The sequence below is a fragment of the Neoarius graeffei genome, chromosome 4 (genome assembly GCF_027579695.1).
Source record: "Neoarius graeffei isolate fNeoGra1 chromosome 4, fNeoGra1.pri, whole genome shotgun sequence".
NCBI classification, from domain to species: domain Eukaryota; kingdom Metazoa; phylum Chordata; class Actinopteri; order Siluriformes; family Ariidae; genus Neoarius; species Neoarius graeffei.
The window spans coordinates 36,655,099-36,680,224 of record NC_083572.1 but is presented as its reverse complement, the minus strand read 5'-3'; the positions used below and the strand labels follow the sequence as shown (position 1 = coordinate 36,680,224).

At 40.9% G+C, this 25,126-nt stretch overlaps 1 protein-coding gene across 2 annotated transcripts in view; it reads right to left on the bottom strand.

Moving 5' to 3' along the window:
* osgn1 (oxidative stress induced growth inhibitor 1) overlaps window positions 1-25,126 on the bottom strand; it is an 81,928-nt gene that overhangs the window by 27,977 nt on the left and 28,825 nt on the right. Inside the window, exons 1-3 of one of the 2 annotated variants that reach the window (XM_060919203.1) lie at window positions 6,570-6,633; window positions 6,343-6,409; window positions 5,956-6,092 (exon numbers count right to left, since the gene is read on the bottom strand). In XM_060919203.1, the coding sequence (XP_060775186.1) occupies window positions 5,956-6,092; window positions 6,343-6,394 (189 nt within the window). In that variant the 5' untranslated portion in view covers window positions 6,395-6,409; window positions 6,570-6,633. Of the gene's footprint in view, window positions 1-5,955; window positions 6,093-6,342; window positions 6,410-6,569; window positions 6,634-25,126 lie in introns of those variants that run through there. The other variant, XM_060919202.1, reaches the window with a different exon arrangement.

The window sequence follows — 25,126 nt, the reverse complement described above, 5'->3', positions numbered from 1 at the left end:
GTGTAACAGTTTAATACAAGTTACTTTTTGTTTTAGCTGTTACTGGTTGCAACTCACTGATGAAAAAATGTTTAAACCGTGAAATACAGTTGGCTTTTGATCTACAGATCACTTTTGCCATCAATAAATTAATAATAATTATGTTATTACTGTTTTGTTTGATTCCATGTTGTCTTTTACTGAACATGAAGATTTACAATGCAAATATTTTTAAAACAGGTTGGGCACACTTGCTAGTGATGTTTACTTACAGTTACTTATGTTGCCTTTTCACTTTATTAAGATCAGATTTTGCAGCTAAAATTACAATATGCCTAAGGTGACTTGACTTGGACTTGACTTGACCTATTACAGGACTTGACTTGACTTGACATAGCCTGTGACTTGACTTTACTTGACTTGCCCAAGAAAAAAAAAAATACATGGGACTTACTTGTGACTTGAAGGTTAAGACTTGAGACTTACTTGAGACTTGCACATGTGTGACTTGGTCCCATCTCTGGTGTATGTAAGGTAGCCCATGCAGAGAGGGCATGACTGATTGACAAGGCAGTGCTTTTCTCAGCCCGCACGGTGATCAACATCATTTTTAAAAAATTACCTTTTATATTCACACTGAAAACATGTGAACACTCAAGTCATTCAAGTCATCGTGTCGCAAGTCAAGTCCCGAGTCTTATACCTCCAAGTCCGAGTCAAGTCTCAAGTATTGAATATTTTGTCAAGTCAATTCACAAGTCATTAAAACAGCGACTCGAGTCCAAGTCACTAAGTCTCAAGTCCCCATGTCTGCATTATACTACACTCAGTTCTTCAATTCGATTCTGACATCAACCTAAAAACATCTGATCTGCTGTACCACAAGAATAACTGTCCTAATCTTCAGGAGACTCTTGGGTGATGTTGGAGAACTGATACCACTGGCTGATGATCACCGCCACATGACCCAAGCTAAAGCGAGTTAGGGTCATGTTTTCCTCAGTGGGAAAACTGCTAAGATTGCCATCTCCCTCTTTTAAGAACCTCTCTAGCTTTCCTCCATGAAGCTCAATGGTCTTTCTTGGGGTTTGTTGTAAAGCCAACTTTGCTGCACATTACTACCTTCTGGAGCATAATTTGCTGACTATTTGATTATGTAAAAATGTATGAAAACTTTTTTTTTTTAAATACTCGAGTAGTTGATTATAAATCAGATATTTGTGACCATCCTACTTCATTTCACTGAAAATATGACCCCGGAATGTAAAATCAAATGAAAATAAATTAAAAAAAAAAAAAAACAAACCTCAAATATATATATATATATAAAAAAAAGAAAATGTAAATGAGCGGTCCCATTTACATTATACTTTTTTAGGTTCACCTAAGTGTTGGAACTCTTAAGCAGTTATTCTATTGCAGGCATTTACCACTCTTATCCAGAGTGACATAGCATACCTAGAGCAACAGTTGGGGGTTAGGTGCCTTGCTCAAGGGCACTTCAGTCATTCCTGATGGTCCAGGGAATTGAACCAGCAACCTTCTGCTCCCAAAGCTGCTTCTCTAACCATTAGTCCATGGCTTCCCCCAAGTAAATCATCCATTATGTACTGTTTTACTGGGGTATAAATAAAGTGGACACAGAGACTAAATTCTTTCAATGTGGCAAAGATTGGAGAACTCGTGTTTGAGATCAGGGTGGCAAGGTGGTGTAGTGGTTAGCACTGTCACCTCACAGCAAGAAGGTTCTGGGTTTGAACCCAGTGGCCAACAGGGGCCTTTCTGTGCGGAGTTTGCATGTTCCCTCTGTGTCCACGTGGGTTTCCTCCGGGTGCTCCAGTTTCCCCCATAGTCCAAAGACATGCAGGTTAAGCTAATTGGTGGCTCTAAATTGACCATCGGTGTGACTGTGAATGACTGTGTCTCTATTGCCGCTTTTCCACTACCAACGAGGCTGAGTTGGGCTGAGCGGGGCTGTTGGAGTTGCATTTCGACTACAACCGCGCTGAACCGTGCTGGCTGGAAGTGGGTGGACACATTGGGTGGAGTTAGCGAAAGTGGGTGGACGTCACGTGATGTCGTTAAGCAGCGCAAACAGTGACATCAGTGAGCTTTTAAGCGGTAGTCTCACGACCCGAATAGTAAACAATAAACATGGAGTCGTTAGTGTTGCTGGTCTTGGTGCTGTGGCTTGTTGTCACCGACAACGCCAACAGATACTGGCAAGAGCGTATAGATGAGGCGAGGCGCATAAGGCTTCAGAAGTTCTCGTAATTCGTAATTCTTCTTCTTCTTCCAGGTTTACGGTGTTTACAGATCCCAGCGTGCTCGCGGGGCGTGTGTGGGCATGTGAGGACACTCCTCCTCACCAATCAGTGCACAGGGGAGTGTCTACTCACGCCCCCAGCCTCACTCGGCTCGCTTCAGCCCCACTCCAAAACGGTGCGAGTTTTAGGGGCTAAGCAGGGCTGAAGCGAGCCGAGTCGTGCTGTTCTTTGGTAGTCGAAATGCGAGCCGTGTCGGGCTGAAGTGAGCTGAAGCGAGCTGAAGTGAGCTAAAAAAAGGTAGTGGAAAAGGGCCATATGTGTCAGCCCTGTGATGAGCTGGCGATTTGTTCAGGGTGTACCCCCACCTCTCACCCAGTCAGCTAGGATAGGCTCCAGCTTGCCCACGACCCTGCAAAAGATAAGCGGTTACGGATAATGGATGGATGGATGGATGGATGTTTGAGACCCATAACCTTAGGTACCATGGGAATCATCCAGTCATCAGCACACGCAGGATGATTTCATCGCCAAGTCATGCCATTCTTCCAGTCTTCGTCATCCAAAAATGCTGTCTACAAAGATGCTCCCTCCAGACAAGCATCCTGTCTGGGTCACTGTAAGACCGAGTGTTATAACATGCGCAAGGAGGGTGAATGGATCCCAGATGGCCTGCTCTTTGGTGTGTCACCCATCAGAACCATCTGCATATGGCTGTGCCCCTATTTCTCTGGCCTCCAGAAGCAACAGCGTTTAAGGCCAATTTATACTTCTGAGTAGAATCAACGCCATAGGTACGGCGTCAATGCTCACACAGAGTGAAGTGTTTATACTTGCATGTCTCCTCTAGGAGGCAGCATCACATGAAACGCACCAGAATTGACTGCTTTTACACAGGGTGGAAAAAGCAAAATAACACCATGGTGTTAAATCCACAGGATTAGATGCAGGATTAAACTGGCCTTTATAATGATCTACAGCTGCTATACAGCCTCATACTTTTTTGTAGCAATGCTACTAAGAAGACTACTTGATCGACAAGCTGGAATGTCGGAATTATCGATCAGACGTGGGAAAGGGGTGCCTCGGATAGAGCAACATGGCAAAGTGCAGTTGAAAGTTCAGTGTCTGCAACTGAAGACAGGTGTCAAAGAGAGTTACGAGGGCTCACAAAGCCAGACATTCCATGGCAGCTCAGCCAGGCCGTTTGTGCCACTGCTGCAGATGACTGTCGCTCTGGTACAGACCTCGTGGCCCATCTGTGTTTCTGCACATCCTAATGAAGGAGTCATCATCGCTAGCGATGGACAGCCGCCACCGAAGAAGACTAATCACATTTATTGTGGTCTGCATTGCTGTGACATGGTTACGTTTCTGGAGAGATGCATGTCAAGCTACTGTGTAGGGTATGGAGTAGGCTGTGTGGTTATGCCCTATGGCATACATTTGATGCAGAAATATAAATTGGCCTTTTACTACCTGTACCCTCTGCTCTAGAGCAAAAGGTTCTGTTCTGCACACTTTAGTGTTTCTCCTGCTCTAACACACTCACGTCAACTCAGGAAGAACTATAAATTAGGTGATCAGTAGAATCAGGTGCGTTAGAGCAAGGAAAAATATTTAAAATGCACAGGACAAGGGGTGATCCAGGAACAGGTTTGGGATCTGCATACCTCACACCATGATCTGCATACCTCACATGCCATGATGCCCAGACAAAAGCTCATCACACCGAGAAAAGCCACTCAGTGCTTGTGCAAGAAGTTGGAGGATAAACCACTCCAGCCTGCATGTGCACAATGACAGAACACATTAACTTGCAAGCAGAGCAATGTGAGGCAAGTGCAGCTGATTGTAAGGGAAGTTAATCCACACAAAGTTATTATTGGCAGATGTACGGGTCAAAAACACCTGACACTGTACGACAATGAGAAGTAAAAAGGGAACAACGGAGGTTAGGAGGGGTGAAACATACGATTGTGTGCTTCTAATTTTGTTGCAACAGTTTGGAGGACCACATATGGGTGTGATCAGGTGTCCACAAGCATTTGGCCATATAGTATACTTCTATAAACAAATCACATCCCACCTTTTTGCATAAAAGTTTTAAATCCCCCCCCACAGAGATCCTGCCAAACCTTTTTTGATAGCTTGTAAATTTGATCACATTACACCAAAATGCATATGCAAATGGCTAAATGACCAATATCCCTTGTCCTAAACCCCACTGAAAACCTGTGGGGTGAACCGTAAAGGAGAGTGCACAAGAGAAGCCCAAAGACCCTGGAGAATCTAGAGAGATTCTGTATTGCAAATTCATCTCTGCTTCCTTGCTCTGGATTTTTCAATCCCATCAAACAGACTCCAAATGATTATGTAAAGGGAGGTTACGCAAAGTACTAAGTGCAGGCGTGATGACAATTGTGGCACGGTTTCGTTAGAAACATTTTTTCCATGAGGTTTTTCAGAATATATTTACTTCAAAAAGGTTAAAGGTTGAGTCCTCTCATAACCTAATTAACCACAAAGACATTTTCCCATAATCTTTTTACTAGTGTTCTAATACTCGAGACCGGTCTTGGTCTCAAGACCACTTTTTGAAGGTCTCGGTCTCATCTCGGAATCGACCGCATTTTCACTTGGTCCCGTCTCAGACATTGAGGACTCAGGATTTTATTTCATTTCAAGGCTGGTCAAGACTGCAGCTGCAGGGATATCACTAAATTGCCTATGCATTGTCTGATCTATTTGATAATAAAATTACTGTGAATGGATGTAAAATTTCCTGCTTCAAATGCCACCAATAACAGGACTCATTGCAAGTTTTTAATTTTTGCTCCTGTTAAGGGCCGTCACTCCTCTCCAACCCCTTCACACACACACACTGGCCTGGTTCTGGTCTTGACTTAGTCTCAACCCCTCAAAGTCTTGGTCTTAGACATGACTTGGTCTAGGTGGCCTTGTCTACAACACATTACTTTTTATCTACCCTTACCAAGCATGCCGATCACTCTGGAGCTGAGTGTGTATAAATTACATAAATGGTTTTTGTATAAATACGCAGGTGCTTATAGAAAATCGCATGTGCTGATTGGTTGAGGAATTCAGACTATTTATCGATAATCACCTCCAGTGACTCGGCAAAATAGCAGCCAATCGCTTTGTCGTCACCGTAAGAAAGAAAGAAGTTATGAAAGAAAATGCTGTTCCTAAAAGCACTAAAGATGCTACAAAGTTCGGTCTAAAACTATTCAAAGGTAAAGTGGAATTGTGATTTAGTTTATCTATTTCAAAACAAAAAAGTATTGTGTGACTCGGCATAAATGACAAGTCTGCACGCATTACATTTGCATGCAGCTTTTGAAGTTTGAAAAAAAAAAATTTAATACATTTTTTTTTTAAATCACCACCTGTGTATTTATACTAGAACAATTATCCACCTCAGGCTCAGTGAATAATAACCGAGATGAAGTCAGCAAATAATTGTTCCCCTTGTTACAGCAAGCAAACAGAACACAGAACTCACAAGTACCTAGATAAATAGCAACCAAATAGTTTAAAAAAAAAAACAAAAACAAAAAAAAAAAAACCACACCATACAAAACAATACTGCATTTAATTACATAGCTATAATTAGGTGGCCAAAACGGGGAGAAAAAAAAATACACATGAATAAAAAAACAAAAAGACCCAATATATAGGTTTACATTACCTGTTCAAACAAAGACAGATGAGAGTTCTCTTTAAGTTTTCTGTGCAAGATTGGATTAGGATGGAAGGACTCCGGAGAGAAGTAGGGTGTATATCCTGATAGCAAGTATGAGAGGCAAATTCCTGAAGGGCCATTCCCTGTTCAAAAAAAAAAAAAAAAAGTGCATCTTTCTCTGTTTTCTGTGTTCTTGATTCATGTCATTCAAGCTTTAATGATTTACTTAAAAAAAATGAGAGAATTTTTAAATAAATCATTCATTCCTCTTCTACAACCTGCATTACTCATCATAACACCACAGAGTTACAATTCTGCAATGGCAGCAAACTTACAAAGCAATCATTTAAAAAAAAACAAAACAAAACACAACATCAGGCATTGCACACTTACCAATTATCACAACAGGCAGGACATTGTTCGAGTCTTTGTTAGGCAGATCCATGGCAGAAGCACTCAGCTGTGTGAAGCCCAGAAAATGCAAAGTTAGTTTGGAGACATATTTGAAGAAGTTACTTTTCATACCATTTACAAGTCACATTTTGCAAATCAAGAGGAGAGAGTGTTGCAAAAGCAAAAAGCTATAGATGCACTGATCAGACAGAAATCGAGAAGCTTACAATGTGAGGAATCACGGACAAGTGCACACAGGACAAAACGAGAAGCAAGTCCAGCTGAGCGCCTCTGCTGGTGCCTTTATCCTTCCCACTGTAAGGGGTGTTGCATAACCAAGTATACAGTAAGCGTGACTCTGCAGAAAGTTTAAAGGGACAGCACTACTACTCAGCATGCTGCTGCTGCTTCAGAGCTTACATACTTTAGTACTCTCCGAGCTAGTACTTTGTTAGTGGACTTAATAAAGATCAATTTCCTCACAGAGAAAGCCAAAGCTCTATTAATAAGCCTAGCTGAACCCAAACTAAACTTTAAACAGTGGGGAATCAGCTGTTTTGATAACTAGTAAAAATGTTACAAATGCATGCATATTTGTATAAAATTTTTCCCCCTTCATGGATTGCAAATACGGGAAATCCTAAATGCCGGTGTACTGGGGAGAACAGCTTACTTGTCTGTGAGGGGTTATGCTTGTGTGCAGCAAAATTTTACATTTTACAGTTTTCCGCCACTCTGTAATAGAACCCCAATGCAGATGTTTGTGAGCAAGTGCTACTGACTAAGGAAGAATAACTTGAAAAACTATGAATATTGGTATTTGACAGTAAAACCACTCTCTTTCATTTGCTAAAAGCTGTTTGGATTTCTGATTCCTAAGCAGTCCAATATCAAAAATGATCAGCTGCGTTATCTCAACGTCATACTTCTAAATCTAGCCAGCCGGGTAAGCCCCTCTCTTCACAACGAAGTAGTAAAATGAGCTCTCACAGTGAATCCCAAATATGGACCTACTGACCATGTATTGGCCCTGACAGGAAGTGTTACTACTGTACATTAACTCAACATTAATTTATGGTTGGTTTCAGTTGTCTGTGCAGTTGGCTTTCAAGTTACATAAAGGAGGACAAAAGGGTCAAAATTTGAAAATCAAAGTTGACAGACTTTGTTGTATGCATGTTCACGATACCTATAGTTTCAATTAAAAAAAAAAAAATACACTGAATATACACTGAAGATAACTAACCTTGTAGTTCTTATTTCATGAACTAAAAAAAAAAAAAAAAAAAAAAAAAATCACACACACTGTGTGTGTGTGTAAAATATATATCAGGGCTGAACGATATGGACAAAATTTCATATCTCGATATCGATACGATATGACTACGGGTTCGGTGAAAACCAAGCATTTTTCAGAAAAATAAAAACATCATAATACAAAAAAAATGTGGAAAATGCAGTTTTATTTTTAAGAACTCACTGCCAGTCATCAACATTAACATAAATTACAAATAAATAAATTACAAAATCAAACATTTTACTGCAGCTCTGCTTTAACAATAGGTCCGTGGTTGTGGCGAAATGATTGATTTCACGGAGCTCGGATTCAACATTTCATTTTACACTCATTATAGAGTTTCGGAATGGCCACTGGATTAAAATGTGTTCGGGATGGTATTTGATAACGCTTGTCCAGCGTCCAAACCATTTCTTTAAAGCCCTCTTTCGAGACTGTGTACACAGGTACCATGTCTTTTGCAATGTGGTATGTTATAGCGTCTGTAATTTCTTTATGTCTGGTGGACGTCGACTCGTACGGTGTAACGCTACTGAACACATCAGCAATCAAACTTTGCTTTGGCTTATTTTGGGATGACTGAGAAGTCCCCGGTGTTTCTCTCATCGTCATACACTCTTCGTGCAGCACGCGATGGTGTTGTTTCAGGTGGTGAAACATGTTTGTTGTGCTACTTTGCTTCTTCGCAATTTTTGCTAAGCACGACCTGCACAACACCTCACTCTGGTTAACATCGTCCTTTTTGAATCCAAAACACCTCCAAATAATGGAGGATGATTTATGTTTTGGCACCAAGTCAGATTCTGCACCGCCACTGGCCGCATTATCTTCCGCACTCATTTTCTTTCTTTCTTTTTAATTTCCTCGCTGTGTTTGTAGTGTATGCGTGCGTCAGTCTCCGTCTCCCTCATTCCCGCCCTCATATGTTTGTCATTGGTTGGCTTCAGCTGTCGATCCACAGCAAGCATGAAATAAAGTTTGTGGTTGGCTGGCCTTAGCAGTGCATTCAAGGGCAATCGTAAAAATGTTTGTTGTGACTGCCAGAGCTGTACATGCAGGGCGAGCGCAGGGAGGGGAAATCTATATCGTTGCTTTTTAGATATTAATATCTTGAATGTTCATATCTAGATATAGATACGATAACGATAATCAATCAGCCCTTAACTTATATATATATATATATATATATATATATATATATATATATATATATGAGAGTTTCCTTCGCAGGGTGGCTGGGCGCTCCCTTAGAGATAGGGTGAGAAGCACAGTCACTCGGGAAGAGCTCGGAGTAGAGCCGCTGCTCCTCCACATCGAGAGGAATCAGCTGAGGTGGCTCGGGCATCTCTTTCAGATGCCTCCTGGACACCTCCCTGGGGAGGTGTTCCAGGCATGTCCCCCCGGGAGGAGGCCCTGGGGAAGACCCAGGACACGCTGGAGGGACCATGTCTCTCGGCTGACCTGGGAACGCCTCGGTGTTCTTCCCGAGGAGCTGGCCGAGGTGTCTGGGGAAAGGGAAGTTTGGGCTTCCATGCTCAGACTGCTGCCTCTGCGACCCGGCCCCGGACAAATGGAAGAAGACGAGACAACATATCAGGTAGGTCCATATATATTTGGACACTGACAAATTTTTTTTTTTACCTGTTTACTGAAACATATTCAAGTTATAGTTATATAATGGACATGGACATAAAAGTCCAGACTTTCAGCTTTCATTTGAGGGTATCCACATTAAAATTGGATGAAGGGTTTAGGAGTATCAGCTCCTTACCCTGTGCCACCCTGTTTTTAAAGGGACCAAAAGTAATTGGACAATTGACTCAAAGGCTACAGTGCCTTGAAAAAGTATTCATACCCCTTGAACTTTTTCACATTTTTCCACCTTACAACCACGAACTTAAAAGTTTTTTATTGAGATTTTACGTGATAGACCAACACAGAGTAGCACATAATTGTGAAGTGAAACGAAAATGATAAATGGTCTTCAAAATTTTAAACAAATAAAAATCTGAAAAATGTGATGTGCATTAGTATTCAGCCCCCCTGTGTCAATACTTTGTAGAGCCACCTTTTGCTGCAATTACAGCTGCAAGTCTTTTGTGATATGTCTTTACCAGCTTTGCACATCTAAACAGGATTGCCCTGTATTTGGCTCCATCCATCTTCCCATCAACTCTGACCAGCTTCCCTGTCCCTGCTGAAGAAAAGCATCCCCATAGCATGATGCTGCCACCACCATGTTTCACAGTGGGGATGGTGTGTGCAGGGTGATGAGCAGTGTTAGTTTTCCACCACACATAGCACTTTGCATTTAGGCCAAAAAGTTCAACTGTGGTCTCATCTGACCAAAGCACCTTCTTCCACATGTTTGCTGTGTCCCCTACATGGCTTCTTATGCCTGTCTTTCAACAATGGCTTTCTACTTGCCACTCTTCCAAAAAGGCCAGATTTGTGGAGTGTACGACTTATAGTTGTCCTGTGCACAGATTCTCCCACCTGAGCTGTGGATCTCTGCAGCTCCTCCAGAGTGATCATGGGCCTCTTGGCTGCTTCTCTGACCAGTGCTCTCCTTGCTCGCTCCGTCAGTTTAGGTGGACGGCCATGTCTTGGTAGTTTTGCAGTTGTGCCATACTTTTTCCATTTTTGAATGATGGATCGAACAGTGCTTCTTGAGATGTTCAGAGCTTGGGATATTTTTTTATAACCTAACCCTGCTTTTAACTTCTCCAGAACTTTATCCCTGACCTGTCTGGTGAGTTCTTTGGTCTTCATGTTGCTGTTTGTTCTTCAGTGTTCTCTAACAAACCACTGAGGCCTTCACAGAACAAGTGTATTTATGCTGAGAGTAAATTACACACAGTAGGACTCTATTAACTAATTAGATGACTTCTGAAGGCAATTGATTGCACTGGATTGGATTTAGAGGTATCAGAGTACAGGGGGCTGAATACTAATGCACACCACATTTTTCAGATTTTTATTTGTTTAAAATTTTGAAGACCATTTATCATTTTCGTTTCACTTCACAATTAGGTGCTACTCTGTGTTGGTCTATCACATCAAATCTCAATAAAAAACTTTTAAGTTCGTGGTTGTAAGGTGGAAAAATGTGAAAAAGTTCAAGGGGTATGAATACTTTTTCAAGGCACTGTATTTCATGGGCAGGTGTGGGCAATTCCTTCGTTATGTCACTCTCAATTAAGCAGATAAAAGGCCTGGAGTTTATTTGAGGTGTGGTGCTTGCATTTGGAAGATTTTGCTGTGAAGAAAACATGCGGTCAAAGGAGCTCTCCATGCAGGTGAAACAAGCCATCCTTAAGCTGCGAAAACAGAAAAAACCCATCCGAGAAATTGCTACAATATTAGGAGTGGCAAAATCTACAGTTTGGTAGATCCTGAGAAAGAAAGAAAGCACTGGTGAACTCCTCAATGCAAAAAGACCTGGACACTCACAGAAGACAACAGTAGTGGATGATCGCAGAATAATTTCCATGGTGAAGAGAAACCCCTTCACAACAGCCAACCAAGTGAACAACACTCTCCAGGAGGCAGGCGTATCAATATCCAAATCTACCATAAAGAGAAGACTGCATGAAAGTAAATACAGAGGGTTCACTGCACGGTGCAAGCCACTCATAAGCCTCAAGTATAAAAAGGGCTAGATTGGACTTTGCTAAAAAAAAAATCATCTGTAAAACACAGCGGAGGCAGTGGATGGCTTGGGCATGCATGGCTGCCAGTGGCACTGGGTCACTAGTGTTTATTGATGATTTGACACAGGACAGAAGCAGCCGGATGAATTCTGAGGTATTCAGAGACATACTGTGTGCTCAAATCCAGCCAAACTGATTGGTCGGCGTTTCATAATACAGATGGACAATGACCCAAAACATAAAGCCAAAGCAACCCAGGAGTTTATTAAAGCAAAGAAGTGGAATATTCTTGAATGGCCAAGTCAGTCACCTGATCTCAACCCAATTGAGCATGCATTTCACTTGTTAAAGACTAAACTTCAGACAGAAAGGCCCACAAACAAACAGCAACTGAAAACTGCTGCAGTAAAGGCCTGACAGAGCATTAAAAAGGAGGAAACACAGCGTCTGGTGATGTCCATGAGTTCAAGACTTCAGGCAGTCATTGTCAACAAAAGGGTTTTCAACCAAGTATTAGAAATTAACATTTTATTTACAATTATTTAATTTGTCCAATTACTTTTGAGCCCCTGAAATGAAGGGATTGTGTTTAAAAATGCTTTAGTTCCTCACATTTTTATGCAATCATTTTGTTCAACCCACTGAATTAAAGCTGAAAGTCTGAACTTCAACCGCATCTGAATTGTTTTGTTCAAAATTCATTGTGGTGATGTACAGAACCAAAATTAGAAAAATGTTGCCTCTGTCCAAATATTTATGGACCTAACTGTAAATGATATTGATTGATTTATATTTAATGTTTTCAGGGCTTGTCTTGTTCTGTTTCAGAAATAGATGTAAAAAAAAAAAAATAAATTTTTTACACTACAACACTTGGTTTGAAAGAAAGGCAATTTTCATAATTTCTGGGAATTTTTAATAGGAATATTAATCAATAACTTCACTATGATACAAGTGTTATAGTGTAATCTGTAGGAGACCAATGAAGTGTGTAGTGAGTTTGGTGACACTACACTGTATCATAGCGAAGTTATTGAATATTTTTTGTAATGTCTCTTTTCGGTGTTGCACTTTGTAGACCGTCCATGCGTGCTGCTCTCACCGCCGGCTGCACATAAAAACTAATGTTCTTGGTGTGGCTCCGAGGATGGCTTGTTTTGATGAAAATTAGGTTGCAGCTCGTTGTCTATCTTACTATGGTTGAAAATATGCGTGTTTTGTGTTTTAATGTTTCACTAAAGAGTTACTGATACCGGAAGTTCGAATCTGCCAATATCTTTCCAACTTTACTGAACTCTGTATACTATAATATTATGTACATGTGAATAATACCTCAGACTTCATTCAATCTGTAATTTGTGACAATATAACAGGATTACTGCATATAATAATTTGGGAGTATCTTTCATTCGTGACCAAAGGCTCTGTATACTACATGTAAATGCGGTTTTATTTACATGGACTACATGTAAATAAAACCTCATACTTCATTCAATCTGGTCATGTTCATGAAATTCCTACTTTACGCTAATATCGTTGGTGATTGGAAATTTTAGATGATAGACTGATTTTAGACACAAAGCTATCCTGACATTTCCTCCCAAGATACGGTCTGTTTTCAAATGAAAATATCATTTTGTTGTTATAAACGCACGGAGGGCGCACGTGTGACGTGCTGATTTTCGAGCTGTAGACTGGTCGCAGAGGTTCTTTGTCATGTCAAACAAACTCTACGGGTGCTTACATTTTTTTCAGGTTGCAAGACAAACTTACGGCCAACATGTGTCTTTCTCCACGAACAAAAAACAAAACAAAAAAAACCCCACAGCGATTTGGGAAACGCCAAAAATCGCACGGCCAAAAAAAAAAAAATCGTACGTCTGGTTGTGACCTAGGCTTAACAGAATTTAAGCCTATATAAGCACGGACTCGCACATGGTGCTTCTCTTGAACATATACACGGAAGTAAGGCAGAAGGTAGTTTGTCGACGTCACCTCAAGACGACGCCAACAATTGGTCAAATTTGCGGGAAAACTGTGGTGATTGGCTATAATTGCAACACCGCCCTGAATTCACGGGGATTGGTTGAATTTGCATTGAAGTTGCAAATCGCAACAATCGCGAAATCCTGGAGGGTGTGGTAAATGACTGTTTACTTTTCAGCTCAAATACACCAAGCGGTATTGGCCGGTTTCGCAAGCGGAATATTGCGCATGTGCACATCGCTCTTTCCGAAGAGAAACATCCGGTGATTCATCAAAACAATATGTCGAGTGAGATGCTTTCGAGTGAGATGCTTCGGAAATCATGTGAATAAACTGATAAATTTGATATGTAACCCGAATATCGGCGTATTTTGGCACTTGTCCGATCGGACAAGTAACTGAGACGATGAACTTGTCCGACATAAAGGATCACTTGTCCCGGACAAGCGTTAATGTCGAGCCCTGAGGAATGACCACATTATTAAGAATACCCCTTTACCATAGTTGCAAGGGGGTCTACCTTCCTTCTGTGGATAAGCTGTGGTTGTTCCATTGATTTCTAAACTCACTGGCTGCTCTGTGAACTCTAATGTAAACAGAACAGGTGGGGCGTTCATTGTTTGAGTCAAGTGAGAGAAAGTTTCATAGTGTGTGAGAATTTGATCTTTTAATTTTTTTTGATTGGCTGGAAATACTGTCAGTCAATTTTTCTGTTTCTCATTTGCTCACTCACAGGGTATGCAGACAGTTCAGGTTTTGAATGTCCCAACTTAAATTGGCTACAAATAGCATTGGCAAAGTTTATTTGTGAAAATAAGACTGCTTTATCCATTTACTTCTGCAAGTTAGCTGGCTAGTTTAGGTGAAGGAAAATGAAGACGTGCCTACTTTTTTTTTTTTTACAGTGCCTTCATATTGTGAAATGTCAACATATTCAGAAACAGACAGATATAATGAGATCAAACTGCATGGTTTTGGAAAAACTGTATAGGGAACTTGACCACACAAGGACTATTCCTCCCCATAGCTGAAAATGGATAGAGATTAGCATTTCAGAGACGTCTCCTGCCTCCCGCTATCCCCCCCCAAGAGTTACCAATGGGCATGCTGGTCACGCCTGATATGATCTTTGAGGATCATATTGCTCCTCGAGTGTCTCTCAGAATGAATTGGCAATTGCTTTCCTCATGTTTTGGAATCAGCTTACGCACTTTATACTGGCACAGACAGCACCTGGGAATCCTGCTTCGATTATTTACAGCTATGAGACACTGAACACCCTGGTAGTTGAGATACTGGGGAAAACTCCAAATGCAAGAGAAGATTTATATTCTGGGAAGCCTATGAGCACACAACATCCACATACAAACACTGCCATGTCAGACACCGTCAGCAACAACTTGACCCAATTGGATGGACCTTCAGATGACGGAGAGCAATTCGTAGACGTGTTTATGGTGTGCAGATCCCTAACGAGTTACATAATTACTGCATTATTAATAATAATATTACTAAAATTAGGCCAATGCTTTTCTCAAGTCCAAAGTACACCACAAGATAATAAATGAAACAAAGCAACATTGTTATAGTTATTACAATATTATATGAAACCGAACGCTCTGGGATTTTTTTTTTTAAACCTAGGCCCTGTTTTCTCATCTCTTTGGGTCAAAATATTTACTGAAAATCGGTTCATTATTGGAGGTACAACACTACAACCAGTAACCACAAAATGGCTACACAATGTAATATTATGGAGAAAGCATTAGCATCAAAGTAAACCGTTTGTTTTCACTACTGACAGGCTCATAATGTGTTTTTACACTCACTCACTGTTTTACCTTTCTCTTCTTCCAGTCTCTACAGGGCATGTAGTCAATTATCGCATGGGGGATGTTTTCTGATGTTTACAAAAGGAGAAATCAGGCCATTATTAAAAAATGTTCTGTTTCCGGTCCACCGGCCGGGTGAGTGCCGTTTGTGTGGTTGAATTTTTTTTTTTTTAACGCTCGTTTTCCAACATTTTTTTCGGGTTCGTAAATCTAAAATCGAACTTGACATTTCCGCATTCCCAGGGCTTTCCACTAAGGCTCATACTAGCCAGCTATGACAAATAAGTAGCCAGCCCGGGGGGAGTAAACACAAAATAAACTCCTGTGCACGCAGTTCCCAGGATTAAATGTATTTTCCACAGACCATTTATTTATTCACTTTACTCAAATACAAAGTAAAATGGCAGTAAATCTTCTTTCTTTTCTTGCGTATTGCATCATGAGGCGTTCCTGGCTTGTAAATCTCTTATTTTCGGTGCATGACACATTCACGCAGCTGAGCATGCTATGAATTAACAACGACAGCAGTGTGCAGTGGTGGCTACACAATTAAACGCTCAGTGAGCATTTCTCCATTTGTGTATGAAAATACACTCCAATGACTCAGTTTGGTTTCATTTACAACCAACGGTGTCTTTTGATACCAGCACGTAATTGAACGAGAGAAGACTGGTTTACCGGAGACGAAATAAGCGTTATCTCTGCTTCTGTTCCCTCTGATGTCGCCTCCGACAGCCCCGACACACTACTGCCTCCGCTGAGTGTGCGCACACACACACCGCATGTCGGGGCCGCGGATGAGTTACTCTCCCTTGATCAACGAAGTCTGCGGGGAATTTGTGGTTATTATCGGTACAAACAGCGCAAATCACAACTTAAATGAGTGCGGTTCAGTTTGACATTATTGTCAGTCCGTTAGATAAACATTTAAATTTTATTAAAATCGAAAATTAATATTTAGAGCCTGTGGGCTACAAAAATAATAGTCATTAAAGTAGCCAGCTGGACTTAATTGTGTAGTCGGCTGTATGGCCGGCGCTTGTGGAAAGCCCTGCATTCCGCGCAGAATACAGAACTGAAATCAGCTCTGCGCATGCGCCGTGCGGCACAAAAAAAATGGCAGCCACCATGAAGGAAGGAGATCCGGAGTTTTCAAACATTTGCTTAAGTGTGAAATCGCAAAATGGTATTCTAGCGAACAACAAAATAGTAAAGATTCAGAAAAACAAATCATTCAGTGATCATTTTAATGGTGTAATTTCATCCGAACTAGGCCTAACGGTCGATTTAGAACTACAAAAAGTCCGTGTGTCGGACATTTTAAGTACCTTTGTAAAAGTTTTGCAAATATTGCAGTCAGCATTTAAAATGCTAACTTAGTTTTTGTACAAGTTCCAGTTGATTAAACTGGTAATTTTATTAAATGTGTCCGCTTTTGTAATAAAGTACTGAAAGAAAAAGCAAACAGCATTGCGATTTCTTATCCATCCATTAAAAAAAAAAAAAAATCCCTCCCTCCCGACTGAATTTTTTTGCTCACCCGGTGGACAGGAAACGGATTTTTTTTTAAGGATGGCCTCATGCAGAATTTGTGAAGTCTTTCCAAAATAATGCTCGAATATTTAGTTGATTGACAATATGAACGAGTGTCTGAAAACATGGAAAGGATCCCTTTTGGAAACATTTATAAAAAAACACCCAATCCCTGTGCAATATTTGACTACAGGCACTGAATGGAGTGCTGCGTCAGAGACTGGAAGAAGAGAAAGGTAAAACAGTCATTTTTTACAGTTATTAAGGTAAATGGACACAGTTGTAGGGATCCTTTCCATGTTGCCAGACACTTAACAATACGAACCTGTAAGTTGCAAAAACAAGCAGTTTACTTTGATGTGGATGTTTGCCCAATAGGATTACATTGTATAGCGGTTTTGCAGTTGCCAGTTATAGATGTCTAACTCAATGCTTAGCTGATTTCAATCGTTTTTGTCCCTAGTATATTTGGACCCAAAAAGATCGGAAAATAGCGCCCAGGTTAAAAATATCCCGGAGCTTCGCTTTAACATGTGGCTCATCTCCTTTATTACAGGCACATCAATGGAAAACAAACTTGTCAGATTGAGGATGGTTTTCCATGGTTGTGTCGATGGATTAAGCCAAATAATTATCTACTTGCACTGTCTCAATAACAGAGCCTCCAGTGTTCAGGAACTCTTTCTTTGTAGAGTTGAAGACTTGGTTTGCTGTCTTGAGTTCGTTGTGACCACTACATGGGGAACATAGCAGTTGCTTGCTACATGGTGGAGAGAAGGGGATCATACACAAACTGGTATTACTGGATGCAGCGTACATAATCAGCAAATCAAATGGTTCTGGGAAGAACTATATAGAGAGTCATCTCATTTTATTTTAGTAACTGCCACACCATGGTTTTCCACAAAGCTGGTCATTCTCGTGAAACCTTTAAAAACCATGGCAGTAATGATTTTAAATAAACATGCACAGCCCCAATTCCAAAATAAGTTGAGAAACTGTGTAAAAGGTAATAAAAACAATGTGATTTGCAAATCATGGAAACCCTATATGGGCAGTTTTACAGTCATAAGGAGAAAAGTTTCTCACAGGGGCTAAAAAATTAATTTGTCTTTTCCCAGAAAAAAAAGGTTCCTTTTAACAGACAAAATACAGACAGTAGGTTTATTTTAGGTTTAAATTAAATTACAATACATTGTGTTATTAGCAAAAGATCATCATGACCAAAAGGACATCATTTTTATGGAAATTTGGACACTGTTTACTTCAGGCTGTGCAGTTTGTATATTTAACAGACAAATAATACACTGAGCTGATAAGTAAATACTAGTACTTTTTTTAAAAAAATATCAATAAGTATTATTAAACTAAAGTGGGTTTTGAAATATTTAAAGTGCATATCACAGGTAAATTCAGGAGCAAGATCAATGCAATTCTATTTTATATTAAACTTGTCAAATATCGGTCACATTTTGCACAATTTTTTTTACCTTGCGCAATACCAGAAAAATTCGGTTGAAATCAAGCCATTTGAGGTGAATAAGTCAGCCTCTGAAAAAAACTTGCCATTTGGATTTCCGGGCAAACATTGATTTTCGTGATGTTGCATGCGGGACGCCTCCCTCTGAATCCTACGTCAGCGCTGGTTTGTTTATGAGAAAACGACCTGGTGGTTTTCTGCAAAGTTATCATGTAATTATTAAAATGTTTAACAAATGTATCGTAGGAGGGTGTAGCAACACCAATCTTGATGGGATTAGTACTCATAGTTTTCCAAAAGACCGGACAATGAGAGAGAAATAGGGGCACTTCGTGCGAGGCACCTGGAAGCTGAGGACCAAAGCAGAGCCAAGAAAAAAAAACCCAAGAAAAATCGGCAATTCACAAGTTGACTATTGCCAGGGTAAGAAATAAGAGCAGTGGCGGGTCCTGAAAATTCTCAGGAGGGGCAAATTATCCAATAATGTCATAAGGTGACTCATTCAACAGGTACATTATAGGTAGCCAGACATTATTGACTCTTTTTTGTTTCCTCTCTGCATATCACAGGTCTATGCCACTTCTGTCCACTAGATGGCAGCACATTACAGAAATCTTTTCCCTGTAGCTACCTAAAGCTGGGCATACACTGTGCGATTTTTGGCCCGATTTTAATACGATTTTCACTCGTGCGACTATTTTGGAGATCGGGCCGAGTTTTGGCTCAATCGTGCGTCTCGGATCGTGTAGTATACATGGGGTAACGACAAGCGATTAACACCTCACGACCTCCTCCCGATCGATCGGATGAAAATCAAACCTGTTTGAAATCCTGGTCGCCCATCGTGAGGCTATTGCACTGTTGAAGCAGTGTCACGAGCCGATTTACCTCAACCTGTCACACTACACATGTGCGAACACAGATACGGAAGAGAAAACAGAGACTTCCGGTTTCCTCCTCTTCTTCTTTTTCACGTTGCAGTTCCGGATACAAGAATCCGACGAGTCGTGTATGGAAGTACAGTGTGAGCAGTCAGATTGCATCCGAGCATCTGATCGTATAGTGTGAGAACAGGAATCGTAAGTTGCGTGCTGTTTACCCCTGTGATTCACTGTACAGTACAGTGTGAGCAGCAGCTGAATACCGCGATTGAAAAAAAAAAAAAAAAAAAACACGCACAGTGTATGCCCAGCTTAAGCTATAGGCTGTGGTGTAAAGTTGCAAACAACATTCACAATCGAAGAATAGTTTGGCTCCACAATGACCAATTCCAATTACGCCCTATTCACATTATTTCAATATTGTAGGATGTGAATGATATCTTTATGAAAGATATGTCCAACAACTAAATAAAGGAAACCATATTTTTAAAAAATAATACATATTTATTTGCCAATCTTGAAAGTACTGTTCTACAGAATGTTCTGTAAATAGATTTTGTACTTCAAACTCCATGACCAGCAAGAACTTTACAGACTGTGCAACTTAAGGACAACAGGAAAGTGCACTTACTGTAACAAAACATTGTAAATAGTTGGCTAACATAACAATAGCAGTTGAATAAATAGATGAGTGGATCTTTAGATCTTGCAATTACTGGTATTTACCAAGGATATTACCAAAGTGCTAACTCTCAGAGCAAAGTGTGGCAAATATAAAAATGCACATTGAAAACATCAAAAGTGAACGGATTCTGTGCGACTGTGTGTGTGTGTGGGGGGGGGAGGATTGAAGAGTGGTAGGCTATTACATTGTCTTTGCCTCGTAGAGCTAACTCGAACACTCCACAAAATTTCACGCATTGGGTGAGCCGGTTTAATATGTGCCTGTTCTTGCTCACCTCATCGTTGTGGCAGCAAACTGCTAGCCTGTAGCCCTCATCCAGTTGTGTAGCGATGTTCACTCTCCCAAAAGCCGAAAATTTCAGGCAGCTGCCCATGTGAATCTTTGATGACTCGTTTTTTTATTTTCTCCGACAAATGATGCATGTCCGAAACTCCAGTGACCGTCCAAGCAGTGTTGTCCGTGGAGCCACCTCCAGGGTGGAAAAGTAAGCAAGGGGAGCAGAAAACCGCTGAGGCGTCCTCGCAGCCAGCTCGCCAGGATTTGCGCTGGGACCATGTTGAAGTAAAACCTCGAGTATATGATTTCCCCCCCTTGTCGAAATTTGTTTTATGTTTAGATTTGGTTGAGGGGGTCCAGCTTGTTTTGTTGCCAATTTAGCTCGATTTGATCGCTGACTAAATGGAACTTCTTTTAAGGACCGCACTGAATTGCTTTCCACATCCATCTCACCTCAGAAACTGAGAGGATCGAACACAACTTTGCCGCGCTTCGCAGTGATGTAAGCACGTTAAGGCAAACCCCCCCCCCCCCGGAACCCATAGAGATTGCATTGAAGTGTCAGTCAAGAGAAAAAAAATATATTAACATGGGACTCTATCAGTGAACTCTTGGGCAATTTTCAACATGACTGAAATCGCCCCAAAAGGGGCGGTACTCTAGAAGCAAGACCACCCTGATTGGACAATGATACCCAGAGACAGATTAAAATGGCCTAGAGCAGCACTGGTGAAAGTTTGTTTAAAAAACAAACAAACAAAAAAAAAACCCACACACTTTTTTTTCGTTTTGGCAGTGCGTCGCCCAATCGCCCTTATGCACCACCCGCCCTTGAATAAGGGACTAGGTGTTCCTGTGTTTGTGTGGTACAGTGGTGCTTGAAAGTTTGTGAACCCTTTAGAATTTTCTATATTTCTGCATAAATATGACCTAAAACATCAGCAGATTTTCACACAAGTCCTTAAAGTAGAGAAAGAGAACCCAGTTAAACAAATGAGACAAAAATATTATACTTGGTCTTTTATTTATTGAGGAAAATGATCCAATATTCCATATCTGTGAATGGCAAAAGTATGTGAACCTTTGCTTTCAGTATCTGGTGTGACCCCCTTGTGCAGCAATAACTGCAACTAAACGTTTCCAGTAACTGTTGATCAGTCCTGCACACCAGCTTGGAGGAATTTTAGCCCATTCCTCCGTACAGAACAGCTTCAACTATGGGATATTGGTGGGTTTCCTCACATGAACTGCTTGCTTCAGGTCCTTCGACAACATTTCGATTGGATTAAGGTCAGGACTTTGACTTGGCCATTCCAAAACATTAACTTTATTCTTCTTTAACCATTCTTTGGTAGAACAACTTGTGTGCTTAGGGTCGTTGTCTTGCTGTATGACCCACCTTCTCTTGAGATTCAGTTCATGGACAGATGTCCTGACATTTTCCTTTAGAATTTCCTGGGATAATTCAGAATTCATTGTTCCATCAATGATGGCAAGCCGTCCTGGCCCAGATGCAGCAAAACAGGCCCAAACCATGATACTACCAACACCATGTTTCACAGATGGGATAAGGTTCTTATGCTGGAATGCAGCGTTTTCCTTTCTCCAAACATAACGCTTCTCATTTAAACCAAAAAGTTTGATTTTGGTCTCATCTGTCCACAAAACATTTTTTCCAATAGCCTTCTGGCTTGTCCACGTGATCTTTAGCAAACTGCAGACGAGCAGCAATGTTCTTTTTGGAGAGCAGTGGCTTTCTCCTTGCAACCCTGCCATGCACACCATTGTTGTTCAGTGTTCTCCTGATGGTGGACTCATGAACATTAGCCAATGTGAAAGAGGCCTTCAGTTGCTTAGAAGTTACCCTGGGGTCCTTTGTGACCTCACCGACTATTACACGCCTTGCTCTTAGAGTGATCTTTGTTGGTCGACCACTTCTGGGGAGGGTAACAATGGTCTTGAATTTCCTCCATTTGTACACAATCTGTCTGACTGTGGATTGGTGGAGTCCAAACTCTTTAGAGATGGTTTTGTAACCTTTTCCCACCTGATGAGCATTAACAACGCTTTTTCTGAGGTCCTCAGAAATCTCCTTTGTTCGTGCCATGATACACTTCCACAAGCATGTGTTGTGAAGATCAGACTTTGATAGATTCCTGTTCTTTAAATAAAACAGGGTGCCCACTCACACCTGATTGTCATCCCATTGATTGAAAACACCCGACTCTAATTTCACCTTCAAATTAACTGCTAATCCTAGAGGTTCACATACTTTTGCCACTCACAGATGTGTAATATTGGATCATTTTCCTCAATAAATAAAAGACCAAGTATAATATTTTTGTCTCATTTGTTTAACTGGGTTCTCTTTATCTACTTTTAGGACTTGTGTAAAAACCTGAGGATGTTTTCGGTCATATTTATGCAGAAATATAGAAAATTCAAAAGGGTTCACAAACTTTCAAGCACCACTGTACATGGATAAATGTTATTTATTGACACAAAAGTAAACACGAAAGTACTGGGCGATAATACACTTACTTAGATTAGATAGAACTTTATTGATCCCTTTGGAAGGGTTCCCTCCGGGAAATTAAAAAGATATCGTCCGCAGCCTGGTAAAAAGCAGCCAAAGCAGAGTCCAAAGTAGCATGTTTAAAGTCCCCAGAAATGATCATAAATGCCTCAGGGTGCTGTGTCTGCAGCCTTGCTGTGACAGAGTGAATCCCCTCACATGCAGCGGCTGCGTCTGCCTTCGGAGGGATGTAAACACCGATGGTGAGACTAGCAGCTCCAAGTCCGGGCAACATAAGACTGTCTTTACGGAGAAATGTCCCGGGTTACACCAGCGGTTGTTCACGTAAATGATGAGTCCCCACACCTTTGCCTTTCCTGCATGCTTTCCTGTGTCTCTGTCGGCTCTCACAGCAGTGAATCCCCGCAGGTCCACGTTAGCATCCGGTACAAGGCGTGTTAGCCATGTGTCTGTAAAAATAAATAAGCTGCTCTCCCGGTAAATCCGCTGGTTGTTCAGTGTGGATAGCTCATCAACCTTATTCGGCAGAGAGTTCACATTCCCCATGATAACGGAGGAAATGGATGGTTTGTAGCACCGCCGGTTGTCCGTTAGCCTAGCCTTTAGCTTAGCCCAGGCTTTGCAGACCCTGGGTTTCCTCCTCAGCTCGGCCGGGATGGGGTGTCGTATCCCGGCTCGTCCCATTGTTTTCAGGGCCAGCAGCTCCTCTCTCAAAATAAGCGAGAAAACTGGCTCCTGGTTGCGTGTTAAAGGCAGAAAAGTAAAAAGGTGAAAAAAAAAAAAAAAAAAAAAAAGGAGGTTTAAAGAGCTAAAAACTACAGAGCTACTGGAGAGGCAGCCGTCTCACACAGCGCCCAAGGTCACACTTTCTTTCCATTTTACTTCACATGTATCAAGGGATAAGCGTGTCAGGGCTTGAGATCTTGGGACCTGTCAAACACATTAAAATGTATATACAACCCTGCTTAGCCGATTCCATGTGTGTAGCTTATAAAATCTTTCTCGTACAGTAGCCAGTACTCTTCTAAATGAAGAAATATATAAATACATAATAGTAATTAGAAAAAATATGATTTACGTAACAATAGTTAGATGAGCATTGATGCATGAATCCATGGGTTTAGAAGCTCAGGCGACAATTCCATATTTCAATGCAAAATCGCTAGCTGCTAAACTTGGTCTACATAGACTGTGCACGGAATCCATGCAAGCTGTCTAAGCCTGCTTGTGCTTCCGCACGTGACGTCACGACTCTGGCTCCAGACTCCCTTGGGATTTTTCCAGACGTGTTTTATTTTATTTTTTTCTGCTGTAGACAGACGACCTTGTGCAAAATTACCCTTCTGGATGAATGTGTAAAAGGGACATACTTTCATATATTTAAAAAACAAACAAACAAACAAACAAACAAACAAACAACCTAAATTGGTCCAGGATATGCACTTTAAGCCTAAACTTAGTGTTGGAAAGAACTTTTCTGGACAGACAGGTCATGCAATTTTTAAAACATTGATGTCTGCAGTATAACTCCAGCAGGAAAGTTAGACTTAATAAATATGATAGCACTGATCCATTTCCATGGTAAAATAATTTTATTGCAGATGTAACTTTCACCTTCCAAATTTTTTCCACATTTAAAAGTAATTTTTTGTAAAATGAGACCAGCAGCTGTAGTTTTGAAAGAGAAATGTTGTCCCATTCTTGCCTGATATACAATTTCAGTTGCTCAACATTTCGGGGTCTCCTTTGTCGTATTTTCCACTTCATAATGCACCAAAATGTTTTAAATGGGAGACAGGTCTGGACTGTGGGAAGGCCAGTTTAGCATCCAGACTCTCTTACTACAGAGCCATGCAATTTTAATATGTGCAGAAAGTGGTTTGGCATTGTCTTGCTGAAAGAAGGAAGGCCTTGCCTGAAAAAGATTGTCTGGATGGCAGCATGTTGCTCTGAAACGTGTACAGTTAGGTCCATATATATTTGGACACTGACACAAATTTTGTTTTTTTACCTGTTTACTGAAACATATTCAAGTTATAGTTATATAATGGACATGGACATAAAGTCCAGACTTTCGGCTTTCATTTGAGCGTATCCACATTAAAATTGGATGAAGGGTTTAGGAGTTTCAGCTCCTTAACATGTGCCACCCTGTTTTTAAAGGGACCAAAAGCAATTGGACAATTGACTCAAAGGCTATTTCATGGGCAGGTATGGGAAATTCCTTCGTTATGTCATTCTCAATTAAGCAGATAAAAGGCCTGGAGTTGATTTGAGGTGTGGTGCTTGCATTTGGAAGATTTTGCTGTGAAGAAAACATGCGGTCAAAGGAGCTCTCCATGCAGGTGAAACAAGCCATCCTTAAGCTGCGAAAACAGAAAAAACCCATCTGAGAAATTGCTACAATATTAGGAGTGGCAAAATCTACAGTTTTGTACATCCTGAGAAAGAAAGAAAGAAAGCACTGGTGAACTCATCAATGCAAAAAGACCTGGACGCCGACAGAAGACAACAGTGGTGGATGATCGCAGAATAATTTCCATGGTGAAGAGAAACCCCTTCACAACAGCCAACCAAGTGAACAACACTCTCCAGGAGGTAGGCGTATCAATATCCAAATCTACC